We start from the raw sequence: 17,025 nt of genomic DNA on the forward strand, positions 1-17,025 counted from the left end.
CAGCGTCTCGACTCCGTATAAATTACGCGGTACGTCATTTAGCCGCATTCGGTCCTTAAGAAATTACTCATAACGTACCTTATGAAGATTTGCCAAGTTACCCATGTATGTATTACTCATATCCTGGTGGTCAAAGATGGCTATACGGTCCTTATCACGCCATCCATACCGTGCGCTAGGTCGATCGTAAAGTACTTGAGATATCCTATATCTTTTTTGTGGCCAGAATAGTCCTTAACCCTCTAATAAACTAAAACACCCGTATATTACCTTGTTGAAACATGAAGAGGAGACGAGACACACAAAAAAACTTACGAATTACACTTTCCACGCTTTTAAACCTAGATCGTATCGTTGTGGGTTATGAATAAAGACCTTATGATATCCTCCGGTCATCGATTTTGAGTAATCGGTGGATTATGTTAGCATACATTAATTTCATACTATACCAGTCCAACATGAAATTATCCTTTAATTATATCGTAAAAAAAGAAACCCTCGGGGGCACCCAGATACCTCTGGGTGTGACATAGATGTGTCGGCGTCTCAACTCCGTATAAAAGGATGCGGTACCCCACTTTAGCGGCATTCAGTCCTTAAGAAATTACTCATAAGGTACCTTACGAAGACTTTAACAAGTCACCCATGAATGTATTACTCATATCCTGGTGGTCAAAAATAGTTATGCGGTCCTTACAACGCCAGCCATACCGTGCACTAGGTCGATCGTAAAGTACTTGAGATATCCTATATCTTTTTCGTGGCCAACAATTTTTTGTAGTTTTAATATGTGCACACACCGAATTTTTATGAGTGTACAAAAGGCAGAGATAATTTTCTGCATAGTTGAAACAAAAGGGGCAGAACGAGACTGGGGTTACAAGCCCATCTTAGAAAACAAAGTTTGCCTAAAAAGTAAGCCGCACAAGGAGCTCGTAGTAGACCAACAGGATTCCACTGGCACCTACATTGTGAAGCAAGACAACCTGTTAGTATTGAAGGGCATTACTGTAAATATATCAACTAGACAATAGGGCCATCACCATAACCACAAATACGCATTACCGCATGAGACATGGAATTTTCAGTAAGTTTATCTTTGCAACGGTTGTGAAAAAAAAAGGTAAGCTTGTTAATAAGCTTTAGAAAAAAAAATCCACGAAAAAAGCTTGAGCATCCATCAAATATGTCCTGGAACTATAACATAAGGGATTGAATCAGATCTTCCCTTATTAGCTCTGGAATTTTTTACTTAAATACTCTTCCAGTATCACTTATTAGCTGTTTTCTGCATTACAGGATAAAGTAAACAAATTCGGACATACTGAATGGATGTAGACAAACCACCCATAAGTGTATTGGTCACACAGAAGGGAAAATACAGATTCATCTTTGGCATATGCTTCTGAATAATACCTTGGCTAGGTAAATAAAACATTTCCTAACATGTACAACCTAGTCGTACTTACAGATCACAGGCTTCAAGAACACAGACTGTATTATAAGCATTTTAGCAAAAGAAGCTCATGGAGAAAGCACTTCACCTGATTGCATCGCTTCTAAAGGTATCTTGCTGTTTTGTGTATACTGCCTCTTTGCGGAACACATGAAATTACATATATCATCCTCCTAAACAGAGAACCGAAGCTCATAATAAGCTGATTCAGCAAGCCTGGATATTTAAATTCACAAAACATGCAGTAAGCCTCATGAAATTACTACAGCTGAGAAGATAAAAGACCAAGATTTGAAATATAATAGAGAAGGAAAAAAAAAAGCACACAGTCCAGATAAGCTAGATAAGTACTCCAAGATAAAACACCAAGATTTGAAATATAATAGAGTAACTAGCATATGGCAGTTTAGGGTATTTTTCAGCACATGTGACCTTTACCATCATTGGTCTTTTGGAGGTCAGTAACATATTACATTATCGCAGCCTGCAAGCAGAACAAGCTAGTCCCAGGTAGATCTTATTATTCAGCATCGGACGATATTTTGTACAACTAAATCATAGCCTGCAAGCGGAACAAGCTAGAAGATGTCTACAATTTTTTAATTCGCCAAACACAAGCAGATAAAGAACTGCAAAAATTGACATTGATGCACGTGAACATAGCACAAAGCGTAGGAAAAAATAGAGAGAGCCGGACGCCACACGAGCGTGGGCTTGGCCAGGATCTCAGGCACCGACGAGGTGCCTGGAGATGGTGACTGACGAATCTGGCCTTACTGTTGTATATGGAGCCAGATCCACTTGGATGGATGGCGGTGGAGGCGTCCTCAACGCAGGGCATCGCAGAGGCCAGGTGTACGCACGACTGGTGTCCATGGCGTTGCCGGCGACGAACTTCTCCAAGCACTCGACCTGCTGCCACGCGAGACCGCTCGTCACTCCTTGCTGCAGTTCGATCCAACTCCATCAGATCGGAGGAAATCTCCGTGAAATCCGCCGCTGCTTCCAGATCTCCCAGACTCGACGCTCCAGCTTGGGCTGCTGCACGTCTTCCGTCTGGATTGCGTCCTCCAGATCTAGCCCCGGCCAATCTAGGCCTGGAACTCCCATGCCGGAGCCAGACGAGAGAAACTGAGTCAGACGGTCTCCGGCGAGAAAAGCGAACTCGAAAGAGGAAACAGGACTCTGAGATCTGACCTTAGGAGGAGCTGAGTGAACCTTAGGAGGGTTCTGGTCAGACCGAGGGACAGGGACTTGCTGGACTTGGCGGTGGGCGGCGTCAGGAGGCTCTACGCGCGGACGCGGTCTGACGCGACATGAGGACGACATCACAACCCTGATCATCTACGACGACTTTGGGCATGCGAGGGATCCGGGATGTGTGTGCTGTGTCTTGTTATGTACTGCGGGGAGCTGTATGTGTGGGCGTGTCTAAGAACATCGGATAACTGTTATGTGTGAGGTGTGGAGTTGTATCGAACCTTATCATGTGTGTGGCTTTATATATAAAGCTGGGCCGGAGGGCCTTCTATTTAAAAAAAAAAAAACCTTGGGGGCTGCCATGGACCTCCATCGCCGCCTCCCGTCGGGATCTAGGCGGAGTCGGCGGTGGTCGCGTGTGTGCTACAGCCGCAGGGAGGAGGCGAGTGGAATTCGACTTCGAACTGGCCGAGCCCACGTTTTGTACGATACCACAGGTCGTCTGCCGCCCCCTGCCGTATATCGTACACGGCCCCACCCCCGTATCGTACTGCGTCCATCGCGTATTGGAGGAAAATGCCGGTCAACCCTTGCAGCATGTGGGCCTGGCGCCCGAATCTTACAGCGACGCGGACGGCTGCTGATATCAAACACGCCCCATATCAGCTTTGCATCAGCATTTTCGCATGGATATCAATTGATTAGAGGGTTGGCCAGGCGCGATTGATTCCTTTCTTGCCGGGTTTCGTCGGCGTACGTTGGTGTGCAGAGCAGAAGTACGTAGCTGGCTGACGGCAGGCCGACGCGTCGTGGGAGCCGCGGGGTCGGGGGCGCCTTGGCTTCTGCGAGTGTCCTTAGGTCGAAACCACGGAAGGGCGGCGCCGTGGCCAAGAGTACGACATGGAGGAGCCGGCGGATGGCCGTCCTCCGCGGAGTCATCTTCTTCCCCATCTTATTTTGGCTACGAGAGGCGTTGTGTGTTCTTCAACAGCAGGATGTCGTGGGGGATGTCGCCATCTATGTCGATCAACAGCAGGATCGCAGCTTGGGCGCCTCTCTGCCGTACTGGGAATTGGCTGGAAATCGGTTGACCCCGCTAAGAGCATCGATCATTGTTGAGACCTAATTTCCGGCGGAGCACACTCCTGTCTCCAACTACTACCAAGGTTCTGGCTTTGCTATTGAAGTACACAGAATCCCCAAGCTATCCTCAGTTGCAGGTGTTAGAGAGCTTGGACATGCAGAAGGGGCAATGCATGTGAGCATTTTTTTCGGTCGGCCGGAACCGGCGGTTTGCAATCAAAAATACCGAGTCTCTTGGGTATATTTCTTCTTCTATGCTGATTTTATTTTCAATGAATTTTTTCTAGCTGCAGAATGGTTTTTATTATTAACTATTCCTTCAAGAATTGTTGATTTGTGTTCTGTTTGATATGTGTTGAGAATTACGATTCTACTCTCCGAGCTTCAAACATAAGAATTCATTCTTTCTTGACTAGAGTGTTTCTCTAGGGAAAAAAACAAAATACATGTTGAATACTTTTATTTTGTGTCTCAGGATAAGCTTCCGGTCTCCAAAAGGCTAATTGCTTTTTCATACAATTAGACACCAAAAGTATTTTGCCTACAGTTAATTAGGATTTGGTGTATATTTTGTAGGGTAGAACTTAGTGTACATGGTTTTAAAGTTGTGCTTATAATTCTTTTTTAAACAGTAGTAGCTGGTCATTGCGTACCATTTTTAGAATGAGAATAGATTTTGATGGGTGTTGGTAGGGAGGACCAAGTCAATGAATCAACACAATTTTATTTGGATGGGTTGGGAGGGTTTGGTTAGCTTTGGCGCCAATTAGCTTTTTAGGTCAAATAGATGATATATTTAATAAAATTCAACTCGATGCAACACACCGACAAATATTATTTCATCTAAAAAAAAGAATGTACCTACACGGATACAGGGGAACACAACATGATTTGTCAGAGGGGCCCCTTTACCTAGCGTACACAACAGAAAATAATCGAAATATCTATTTACATTGAATTGTAAAGACTGACGAGTGACGACGACGCATGTGAGTTATAAAGAGGAACGATAATATACAAAGAAAATGTATCAACTGACAACTGCTATAAATACCGACAAACACTTTGTAAATTATAAAGATTGATGGCAATATGTAATTGTAAAATATTTTGGATATATGTTGCTAATGAGTATTTCAATTTTTCTAAATCAACAATTCTGTTTTTCTTCCGCAGCAACGCGCGGGCATTGTCCTATAAATGAAAAAGGGAAAAAGAACTTCTAACCTATACTATCTTCTGTATACTGTTGAGACAATACCCGGTCTCGTAGGATTTTTTCTCCGGTAGCCTTTCATCCTCTTCTGCAGAGGAACCATGGCGGCGCCGGCTATGTCCTGTCCCGCCCTCTGTGCCGTCCCCCCCCCCCCCCCGCCACCGCTCCGCCATGCCTAGCCCCGACCGGCCGCCTCTCACTGCTCGCCCCACACCGCCACACGCGCTGCCGCTTCGTCGCCCCGCGCAGCGTCTTCGCTCTCGCCCTCCGATTCCTCAACCTCGCCTGCCCCCGCTGCAAGGAAAGGAAAACGAAGCCTGCGCCTTCCCTCTGCTCCGGTGCTCTGGATCTGCCTCCATTGACATGTCAAGCACGGGGTGTCAAGACCCGAGTCTATTTCTCTGAAGATGCAACCGCGAGACAACATCTTCAGTTACGTGTTCACAACAGCCAAAAGGCATTTGTGTCTTTCTTTGACAATCTTAGTCTCAGTTAGTCACTAGTGATATTTTGGCATGGAAAACCGAAATTAAGTGGTATCTTCGCAATTTGGTTTTTACTAGTGATATTTTGCCACTTTCGGTTCTAACTAGTGATATTTTGGCTATATTCTCTCCCGCATGATTGCTTGCCAGCCAGCCATTTGGTCACTAGCCCAAATGCCCACTGATATGTTGGTCGATAGGCACTTTTCACACAAAATGGAAATTTATTCCATCGCCACTCGTGTCATTTTCATTCCAGCACCAAGACGACTTTTGTTCTTCCCACTAATTTTCCTCCACCAGTCCACCCGATGCTTGTCATGTATACCTTCCCTCTTGCAATATATACATACATATCTCGTCCTAAGAAACACAACTCAACTCCCGGGCAGGTGGACGACACCCCTCACCGACGATCACCCTCCAACTCCAAGTCATACGCCGGAAGGCATGTAGGTACTCACTTGCTTGCTACAACTTTAGAAACATAACTAATTTTCTCCCTAGTATCGTATTATACGCTGCTATGTACTTGCCGCATGTTAAAAAATGTATTCCTCTTGATTCCTGGATGGAGATTGCAGGTCATCAATTATGCACTTCCGTGGTGAGGTTGCTACATCGGCGCAACTTAGGAGAGGATGAACGCCCTTGTCAGCACGACGCTATGGGTGGTGGGCAAAGCGCTGGCCCCTGTAGTCAATGGAGTGTTGGGGCATTGGGACGCAAGCAAGAACCTAGGCCTCAACGTTGAGGCCGTGGGGATGGAACTCCTGCTTGTGCAGGCCACCCTAGAATCCGCCAGTCGCAAACACATGAGCGGCAAGGCCACGGAGGAGCTGCTACGCAAGCTGCAGGACTCGGCACGATGCGCCGAGGACTTGTTGGATGAGCTTGACTACTTCCGTATCCACGACCAGCTCCATGGTACGTACGACGCTGCTGACCATCATGCCAAGGGTGGAGTCCACGACCTTGTTCTCAATGCTCGTCACACTGCCAGTGATGCGCTTGGTTTTTCCTCTGCTGCCACCCCTGCTGAATCTCAACGAGCAGTAGAAGATGAAAGGCAACGGATCGGCTGCTGTGTTTGGTCACGTGCTAGATGGTGGTCACGAGGCAATTCCTCGTCAACACCAAACGCCAACAAGCCTGACCAGGAGGAGGTCAGCAGATGTTTGCCCCAGCTCGGTAAACTCCTCCCTCGCTCATCTTCCCCAAATGTTCAGGATGACAATTCTGGTAGCCAGTCAACTCATTGCGGTGCACCCCAGAGAGAGCATCCAGAAAAACCAACAATGTTGGGGTTTAATAGGGTTGTTTTCTCTGAGAGAATGAAACACATTGTAGAGCAACTACAACCTTTGCGTAGAGACTTCACCACCATCATGCAGTTTTGTGACCCTATCACTGTCCCAGATATTTCCCAGAGTCGTCCCATCACCACCGGTCAAAGTATAGAGCTAAAATTGTATGGGAGGGATGATATCGTGAATAGCATCATACATGATATGACCAAGGGTAAATATCACAACAGTGATGACTGGGAAAGGTTATTGCTGCCACTCAAAACATCACAAGAAAAGGGTAGCATGGTTCTAGTCACAACTCGTTTTCCAGCTGTAGCAGCAATGGTTGGAACAACTAGCCATTCCATAGAATTGGAAGGTTTAGAAGCGGAATATTTTAGGGAGTTATTCCATGCATTTGTCTTTGGTGATGACCGATGTAGAAGGGATCATTTTTTTTTTGCTTGAAACTGGAGATGAGATCATGGAAAAACTTAAGGGATCCCCACTTGCAGCAAGAACTGTTGGTAGATTACTGAGAAGAGACCTTAGTTTACGTCATTGGAGAAGAGTCTTAGAAAGTAAAGAACGGGAGATGCAGACAGGTGTCAATGACATTATGCCTGCCTTGAAGCTTAGCTATGACAATCTCCCTTTCCACCAGCAACAATGTTTTTCCTCTTCTGCATTGTTTCCTGAGGATCACATGTACAGAACCACGGAACTAATAAATTTGTGGATAGGACTAGATATTTTACAACCTGATGGTCGGAACCAAACATTGGAAGATATAGGTTTGAGCTATTTGAATGATCTGGTCACACATGGATTTTTCAGAGAAGAGGGAACCTGGGCTGGCCCGGGTTATGTAATGCATGACCTACTACATGATTTAGCATTGAAGGTTGCATCTCATGATTATGTTAGTTTACATCGCTCCAATGTGGGGTCAGTAAAAATTCAGCCATCCATCCGTCACTTATCTATAATCATAGATGGTGATGATTATGATTATGATGATGATACTATGTCTGTTGAAATTTTTAAGAGTCAACTGAGGAACCTAAAGACAAGATTGAAGGTTAAACAACTGCATACTTTGATGATATTTGGAGTAATGAGTAAAAGCTTTGCCAAGATTTTCGGTGATTTGGTTAGGGAAGCAAATGCTCTCCGTGTTCTTCGTTTGGTTGACATATCACCTTCAGTGGAATCCATCCTACATACCTTTTCAGAACTTGTCCACCTACGGTACCTATGTTTGGGGACAATGTATGGGATTGTGAGCCAGGTGCATTTACCACTTACCATTTCTAGATTTTATCATTTAAGGATTCTGGATCTAGGCTCGTGGTATGGTTGTCGTGATTTACCAAAAGACTTGAGCAACCTTGAAAAATTGTGTCGTTTTTATTCACAAAGTGATTCTAATATTCATAATGTGGGAAAACTTAAACTTTTAGAAGAGTTAACCGTATTTAGAGTCAATAAAGAAAGTGAAGGATTTGAACCAAAACAACTAGAGAATTTGACTGGACTAAGGGAGCTTGGCATCTATAACCTTGAGAATATACACACGAAAGGAGATGCGGCCAAAGCAAAACTTATAGAGAAAAACTATTTGGAGAGGTTAACATTAGATTGGGATAGTGAGTGGTCTAATATTGACCCTGATGTTGAAGCAGTCATCCTTGAGAGCCTTCAACCACCTAGATATCTTGAAGGATTGCGCATTGGAGGGCACGGAGGCCCTTCCTGTCCAACATGACTGGCTGATAATCTCACTCTTGAAGCTCTTAAATCTCTTCGTCTCATTGGTGTTTCTTGGAAATGCCTTCCTTCTTTAGGGAAGATCTGGGGTCTTGACACATTAATACTGAAGCATATTGCAGCAATGAAGGAGTTTGTTATAGAGCAAAGGTTTTGCAGGCTAATAAAGCTTAAACTTGTTGGCTTGGGAAGTTTTGAAAAATGGGGGCCATCACAGGACACCGGTATGTTTCCTTTTTTGCAAGTACTGATTATCAGAGACTGCCCTAGAATCTTTGGGTTGCCATTTTCAAATCCAAATCAAGACTGGAAAGTTGACTGGTTCCCCAAACTGCAAGAGCTTGAGATAGTGAGCTGTCCAGGATTCTTGTTGGTGCCTCGTATCCCCTGGACTGAAACACTGCGCCATGTCTATATAATTGATGTAAAGCTACTAGAGAAGTTTGAGTACAACTCAATATCACCAGCTGATTTGTATATTAAAGGGAAGGATGATCTGCAGAGGTTAGATCAGGTGTTAGCATTCAGTAACCTGGCGGGTCTTGAGCAGCTGACACTCAAGAAGTGCCCACCTATGGAGTGTAAGCACCTTCTGATGCTAACCTCACTGAAGAAATTGGTTGTAGAGAGTTCAGATGGTCTGGTTGGGTCATTAGGAGGCGGCGATGATGTCCAATGGCAGCACCCTGTTCAGCATCTTGTGGTCGATGGATTATGTGGTGCTAGTGTGAAGAAATTGTCAGGGCTCCTCTCCCACCTCCCAAGGCTCTCCGAATTGTGTATCACGAAGTGTGAAAATGTAACACAGCTGGCAGTGGGGATGGATATGCAGCAAACAACGTCAACAGCTGCACCAGAGGTGGAAAAAGAAGATGGGTTGCTGCTCTTCCCAGCCGATCACTCTGGCTCACTACAGGTGTTGTACATCTCTGAATGCCCAGAGCTGTTCCCCTCTCCTTCCTGCTGCATTTTTCCGTCCTCTCTGCTAGACCTCAATCTTAAGGGCGTGGAAGGCTTGGGGACATTGGAGCCCCTCTCAAACCTCACATCTCTCACCCATTTGGCTTTGTTATACTGCGGAGAGGATCTAAGATGTAAGGGTCTGGGGCCTCTCCTTGCCGGCAGCGGACAGCTCAAGGAATTAGTGGTCTATGGCAGCCGTAGGTTCTTTGCGGGATGGGATCTCAATCTCAGGCAGGTGCTGCTGCAGCAGGATGAAGGAGAAGATCAGCAGCTTGTTTCCCCCCCTGAAGCTTGTTCATCAAAACTTCAAGTGCTCCGTTCGGATGATACCATGGGACTCCTTGCTACACCCATCTGCAGCTTCCTGTCTTCCTCCCTCACCAAGCTGAAACTTCGTTGGATCAACAAGATCAAGATGGAGCGCTTCAGCAAGGAGCAAGAGGACGCTCTTCACCTCCTCACCTCCCTCCAGCAACTCAAGTTTTCGAATTTCAGAGAACTTTAGCACCTCCCTATAGGGCTGCACAAGCTTACCAACCTCCAGCGATTAGAGGTTGACTGCTGTCCAGCAGTCCGGTCGCTGCCAAACGATGGCCTCCCCAAATCACTGAAAGAATTAGATGTCCACCACTGCTTCAACGAGGAGCTAAAACAGCAGTGCATAGGGTTACTGGGAACCATCCCAAAGATCAGAACTGAATACTGACCAAGGTAACGACTATAGCTTTCCTTGTTTGTCTTCCCAGATCACACCATTACCCTTGCCCTTTTTTTTCCTGCATAATAATCTGAGCACTGTTTGTTTATATCTACTATGCAGGCATCTTCCTTGAAGATCCCTTGTACATTGTTTTAGCCTTGTATAGCTCACCTCCACCTCAGGTGTACACTTCCCTTGCCACATGCATGACATGAGAGTCTTGTACATTGATCTGGTAAGTACATATAAACCGGGACCACCATATCGACTGTACAACATTTGTGAGAATAATTCGACAATATTACTTATGATTTGTTTCCCCGTGCCCCTTGTCTTTTCACAAGTTGAGAAAGCCTACTATGCGAAAAAAAAAATTCACTCTGTATTTTTTTTCCTCTGTGCAGGTATTTGTTTGTCGGTTCTTTTTGACTTCCTCACTTGGCTACTTGGGGTGTGAGTATCAGAAACCATGGCAGAGTTCAGGATTAATTAGACATGCGTGGCACGCTACAGTTATTATTGTCATCTTCCTATGCATCGATCTGCCAACTACATGTAAGTATGTAACTGAAACTTTACTCCTGCTGCACCATATATCAGTTAACAAGTTCCACTCGTACTAGATTTCCATTATTCTTACAAAGGGCAACGAAAGTGGTTTTCCTACGAAACAATTATTTAGTTTTCTTTTTCTCCACGATCCTTGTCTTACTCACAATTTGAGAAAATCATGAAATTTGTCAAATGCTCACCTGTTTTAGTTTTCTGTGCAGGTGTTCTTATGTTTGTTCTCGTAGGCTTCTACACAGTTTGCTTGTTACATGCATGACATGTGGGATCATATGGACACCTTCCTTCCTGTACATAAATATGGCAAGTACATTAAAACTGGAACTTTCCTCTTGATATACCATATCAATTATTTAATGTGTATTATGCACTTCACGTTTCTTCCCACACGCATGTTGAGAAGATCACTGCAATTATCAGTTAATGCATTTGGAAGTTTATTGTTTTTATTCATGGACAAGAATCATAAATTCGGCCATGTATTCACCAGTTGCTTTTGTTTCCTGCGTAGTTGTTCTTATGCTTCATTGCTTTGTGCATTTACATTTGGGTTTTCATTACTCGTCAAAGACTCGGTGATTTACTTGGCTAGTTTGGGTGTGAGAATCAAAATATCAGCATGGTATAATTCACGAGTAAAATAGAATTTGTTGCTGCACTACTGATATTATGGACATCTTCGTCCTTTGTGTACATAAATCTGGTGAGCGCATCTAACTGGACTTTACTCATGCTGTACCACATATCAGATACATTTTTCTTCGCTAGGAAGTGAAAATGGCTCTCCCACAAAGCCATTATGTAATAGTTGTTTCTCCACGCGTCTGTCTTATCTTCTTACTCACAAGATGAGAAAATCACCGCCATTATCAGTGCATTACTCATGAAGACTAGGTGGTGTACCTGGCTAATTCGATCAAATTAGCAGCACAGAATGATTGTGGAATGATTCAGAATTCGCTGTTCTGCTACTGATGTAAGATTTGCAATTTTCTGACCCGCTGCTACATTGCTATTCTTACCAGGCGTTCTTGCATTTCAACGAACTGAAGTTATCAGTTTAGTGCTTAGCAAGGTACTGTACTGACAAAACTTCAGTTACATACTGTACCACTTTTTGAGAAGGGGTCATATCCTTAATGACTTGTTCTTCATTCTATGCTCCCTAGGCTGCAGCAAGCGGAACCCATCTGAATTGCGCTCAGGCCCGTGAAGCCCCTCCATCGGGCCATGTCAATGTCTGACCGACAGTTTTGTGTTCCAATTCTCATCAGGCCAGTAGACTGTTTGATGCCGCCGAAGATGATCTGACAAGCGAAAGAGGTTCAACTCCTTTTCTTCCAACAAGTCATTAAAATGTTTCCAGTTCTTCATGATAGATGGGAAACTCACACTACCTGTAAATCCATGTCTTGATGCAGGCAACTTGAGCCGCATGTGTAGGCCAGGTGCCGCGGTTGGGCATGGGCTCGTAGGCACCTCTACTCGTCGCCCACCATGTTGGGGTGGTCCACAAAGGATGCCCAGAACCTTCACTTCAGTCATCGATCGACTCGTTGCCGCATTCGCGGGAGATGAAGTGCAGGATCAGAGATGCTGATGGAGCCGATGACGTCATCAGGGCTGTACACGATGTCACGGTGCTCAGGTCTCAGGAACATGTGTACAGTCAAAAGGGGGGAGGATGAAGACGAGGAGGAGAGCGTGAATGCAATGGGAGGCGACATGTCCCCCTTTGTCGGAGTGGCAATACAAGGGATCGAACGTGTTAACCATATTACTCCTGATGACTAACCATGTATATCACTTGTCTTCTATTGGAGTTGTTGCCCTAAACAACAACTATATCATGCGAGCTCCCATTCTCTTTGCTATAAATTTTCTCCTACCTGCTAATATATGCGAGCCAGCGATTGCTGGACCTTTCGAAAAAAAAAAATTCTTTGCATATCACCGTTGACGTGTATCTGAATTTCCATCTAGAGAACAAACATAGATATATATATGTAACTGATGTCGAGATGTCTAGAGGTCGTGGAAAATCGTGTGAAAAACCAGTGATGATTGCAGATTGCTGTGTCTATTCTTTCCCTTCACTTCTATCACATGATGCTGCAGATATGCAGCGTTTCGATCACGTCCGTACACTACGCACGCGTCTACCTGAACCCTAAAATAAGAAATCGGCATATGGTTATTCATCCTCACTATCTCACGTCAAGATTATCGAACTTTGCTTGCACTGCCTTCGGAACTAAACTCTAATTTACCAGGATAAATGATATCAGTAGAGCAGGGACCTAAAACCTTTCTATGCAAATCCTTTGAATCATATAGGTCCTCCTATCTTTCTATATCTTTGGGGAGAGCACGTGTACGGTGCGAATGCGAATGTTTTCTTTTACAAAAATTTCACCGATCTACATCAACAATAGTACAAAGATGCTTTTTTAAGTAATAAAAATTACAATTAGGTCATTGGACCACCTAGCGAAGTCTGTGCTTTAGAATGTCCAAAACTAAATGAAAAAAGGTAAGTTTCGCTATCCAGAAGAAGCTCAACAAGCACTTAAAATAGCCAAAACTAACTTGAGTAAAGCTCATGATACAACACGTGTCCATCCAAATGACCTTTTTGAACTGGGTCATTGGATCAGCTTTGTTATGCCACTTGGGATTTTTTGTTTGTTTGCTTATCGATGGCATTTTATTTTCACACAACTAATTGATAGATTCTTCAGACTGATAATCAATTGACAGCTTTGAAGACTGTGCCTCCGGAGAAGGGAGGTCGACTAACTTCCCCTTCACAAAATGTGTTGCATATAAAGTTTAGTCAAAATCAAAATTTGTCGAGTTTGACCATATATAAAGAGAAACATATTAATCTTTACAATATTTAATGCATGCCCTCATTATATTTCATGGTGGTTCTCGTAATATACTTTGATATTGTAAATGTTGATATTTTCTCACATGCAATTGGTCAACGTTTAATCTTTTTGGCTTTGACTCAAAATTATAAGCAACATAATATGAAAGGAGAGAGTATTTTTAGTCAGGCCGCGAGTGCAGTTAGGGTGGCGGTTGTTTGAGTCATTTGTTTCTTGGGGTTGTTTTGTTGGAACCCAACCTTATCAAAACCTTCATTTCAAAGTAAAAGCACTATTATAACCTTTTTCTTTTTATGCATTTTGTATTAGCAGTGTATTTGCTACAACCCTTTGGGGGATAAATGCCTCCTTAAAAGAAGGAGAATCAGAGACCGAGGCCTCTTTTCTCCTCCCCTCTCCCGCTCTCCTCCTTCCGCCCCTGAGAGTCTCTCCCTGCCGGCCGGGCCGATCCCGAGCCTTCTCCGCCGGCTCTGCCGGTCGGAGATGGCGACGGAGAGGTGCCGGAGTAGATCCTAGGTGTAGATGTAGGTTTTTTGGCGTCTTGCCGGTGTTTAGGAGTAGGGCTTCTGGATCTCTGGCCAGGATCTGGAGCTTCTGGTGGTGGGTCGACGGCGGTGAGCTCCAACGGTGGGAGCACCTGCAGTGGGCTTTCTACTCCAGCATCTCCATCAATAAATGGCTTTGTAGTTGTTTCTGTCTTTGCAGGTGTTCAACGGTTGACTTGCTCTTCATGGTTGGCCGTGGCGGCAGGGGGGAGGAGCACGGCGGTAAAGATTACAGCAAGATCTGTTCCCCGGCCGGCCATGGTGGCGAGGGGGGAACTGCTTTGCTGTCTCCTGTGAAGAGCGGAACGAATAGGTTTCGCTGGTGTCATCTACTCAAGGGCTGCGCTGCTCGATTTCTTTCTCTGTCCGGCCATGGAGGCGAGGGGAGAAGAAGAGGCGGTGCGGAGCTTTCGAGCGGACGGCGCCAGCTCTATCTCCGGTGGTTCCTGTTCAAGTGCAAACACGCAGCTGCCGCCATGGCCGCTGTGATCTGCAGCCGAAGAGATGGTTGTTTCTCTGCCTTCAAGACGGAGGCATCTCCCTGTCCTGCTGGAGCTCGACGCCACCTTGCCGCCAAGTGATTCGTTCCCGGCGGCGAGGAGGTTGCCAGCGGGGGTGGTTTCTCGCCGGACGGAAGAGTTCGAGCACCTTCTCTCCATTCCTTGGCGGCGACGCTTTGAGGATGCCGACGAGCGTCGACGGTGTTGCTCCAGGACCTGATTACTTTTCCACATTTTGCTCTGGGGTGTGTTTTGTAAAGTTACATGCCTTATCTTCAAATACTAGGTTCTTTAGGGCAAGTATTGTAAAGGACCTGTATGCAAACTGTACCCGTCATGTGTCACGATAATAATATACCACCTCCTGTTTAAAAAAAAAGGAGAATAGTCTTTGCTAGATGTAGTTGACAAAGCATTCCACTAATAACAAGTCAAGGAACAGCTAGCTGGAAGTATCACGCGGCCAACCGCGCCAGGGCCTCGCCAGCATGCTCCCCTGTGGACTGCCGAAGCCGGCGGTAGTCGTCGTAGCCGAAAGTCCTGAACCGGCGGTGCCGCCCGGCGGTGACGAACGCGTCCGGCGCGCGCACCACGTCGTCCTTGGGCGCCAGCAGGAAGAGCGCGACGGAGACGCGCGGCACCGCCGCCACGCACTGCACGCGGTGCCTCACGTTGTGGAGCTCCCCGTTGCTCCACGCCTGCACCACACACGACGCCAGCGATCGATCGATCAAACGCAAAGGACAGATGAAGAGAATTCGGTGGCTGTGCTGCTGTACTGTACCGTGGCGACGTCTCCGAGGTTGACGAGGAAGGTGCCCGGGAGGGGATCCACGGGCGCGAACTCGCCGGTGTCCGGGTCGGCCACCTCGAGGCCGCCGACGCAGTCGTCCTCGTGGAGCACGGTGAGGAAGCCCGAGTCCGTGTGGACCTGCACGCCGGCCTTCCCCACGGCGTCCGGCGTGTAGTTGTACCTGTTGATGCGGAACTGGCACGGCCAGTCCTGGAACGAGCGGCCGGCCTCCTCCTCCAGGCCCAGGCTCGCCGCCAGCTTCGCCGCGACGTCCATGATCAGCTCGTGCGTCTTCTCCGCGTACCTCCGAATGGTCTCACTGCGCACAAGAACCGTTCGAAGTGGTACACGAATCTCGTAACGTCAGATATCAATAAATCAAGCTGATCATTTGCGGTTACATGTGCTCTACCTGATGTGCGGCGGCGCGTCGAGGGAGGCGCAGAAGGCGTCGACGGCGGCGGGGGACGCGGCGTCGTAGAGCCCGAACGCCTCGTACAGCGGGTTGGTCTCGCTGGGCGCGACGTAGCCGCTGCCGGAGATGACGTCGGCGTTGCGGCGCTTGGCGTGGTCGGGGAGGTCGAACAGGGCGCGCACGGCGGCCTTCATGTCGTCCTGGAGCGCGCGCGGCACTCCGTGGCCGGTCACCCGGAAGCAACCCAGGCGCCGGGCCGCGTCCCGCAGCCGTGCGGCCTCCTCCGGCGACGCCAGCCGCAGGTCGATCATCGGGATCTCCGTCATCTTTGCTGCCGCTGCTGCCTTGGATCGTGTCGTGTGGCGCGCCAGGTTTTATGCACACGATTCGTGTGTGTACGCCATGGCGGGCGGGGACAGTGTACTGACTTCACGCTGGGTTTTGTCGGGAGCAAAACGATGGATATCGTGAGAGGAGCGTTTGCACGCACACGGCAGCTTGAAAGTTGAAACGTGCGCGATGACGACAATACGAGCGCGTTTGGTAGCCCGCATTTGACTTGGTTCGCATTCGGCTAGCAATTTTCTGCCTGTTTGGTGCCTGGGCCGAGCCGCGTTGTTGCAGGAATCGATTCTCAAAGCAGCGTCGGACCAGGCCCTGGAGGAACGCCCGGTTCGGCAGTTTTCAGTGGTGCAGGCAAATCTCCACGGCGGCTGATGCAAAAGAGAATCTTCGGACGGAGACGAAAATAGAGATGGCGGGAGTTGCAGCGCATTGGCGAAAAGCGAAAAGGGGGCGGGAAGGATTCCGTCACCTCCCGCCGCGCCCCATAGCCTGTTTCTACCCCCTCCTCCACTCTCCCCCTAAATTTCGAGCTCCTCCTTCCGTCGGCAAGCAGGTAAGAGGCGTAAGCATCTCCGGTCGGCGACGGTTGCAGCGGCGGCGGCGGCGAGTACATCTGGGCTGCTTCATCTACTTCCTGGTGCAGTGCATCTTCACCTCTGGCGATGACTGTAATGTTTAAATCTAGGTTAGGAGTAGTCAGATCTTGTCTAGGGTTTAGTCTTGTAGCAGGGGTTAGTTCGGATTGTGGTGAACTATCATGATCTTGCTAGAGTTCAACATTTCCGGTTGCTAGTTTGTCCC

General features: G+C 46.9%; 1 protein-coding gene, 1 long non-coding RNA gene and 1 pseudogene across 2 annotated transcripts; 1 reads left to right on the forward strand and 2 right to left on the reverse strand.

Annotated features, from left to right (window-relative positions):
* Window positions 1-630: 630 nt before the first annotated feature.
* On the reverse strand, window positions 631-3,157 carry LOC127307354 (uncharacterized). The gene is made up of 5 exons (XR_007855427.2): window positions 3,005-3,157; window positions 2,654-2,674; window positions 2,234-2,553; window positions 1,545-1,672; window positions 631-964 (listed from the first exon to the last, which is right to left on the reverse strand). It is a non-coding gene; the product is annotated as an uncharacterized lncRNA (long non-coding RNA).
* Window positions 3,158-5,092: 1,935 nt separating this feature from the next.
* On the forward strand, window positions 5,093-12,628 carry LOC127307353 (uncharacterized; annotated as a pseudogene).
* A 2,382-nt stretch (window positions 12,629-15,010) lies between these two features.
* Window positions 15,011-16,330, reverse strand: LOC127307351 (2-oxoglutarate-dependent dioxygenase DAO). Its single transcript, XM_051338090.2, has 3 exons — window positions 15,877-16,330; window positions 15,456-15,783; window positions 15,011-15,369 (listed from the first exon to the last, which is right to left on the reverse strand). Exons 1-3 carry the CDS (start codon window positions 16,203-16,205, stop codon window positions 15,127-15,129), a joined length of 900 nt encoding a protein of 299 aa, XP_051194050.1. The 5' UTR covers window positions 16,206-16,330; the 3' UTR covers window positions 15,011-15,126.
* Between the last annotated feature and the right edge of the window lie 695 nt (window positions 16,331-17,025).

Source organism: Lolium perenne, chromosome 6, assembly GCF_019359855.2.
Source record: "Lolium perenne isolate Kyuss_39 chromosome 6, Kyuss_2.0, whole genome shotgun sequence".
Classification (NCBI taxonomy): Eukaryota; Viridiplantae; Streptophyta; class Magnoliopsida; order Poales; family Poaceae; genus Lolium; species Lolium perenne.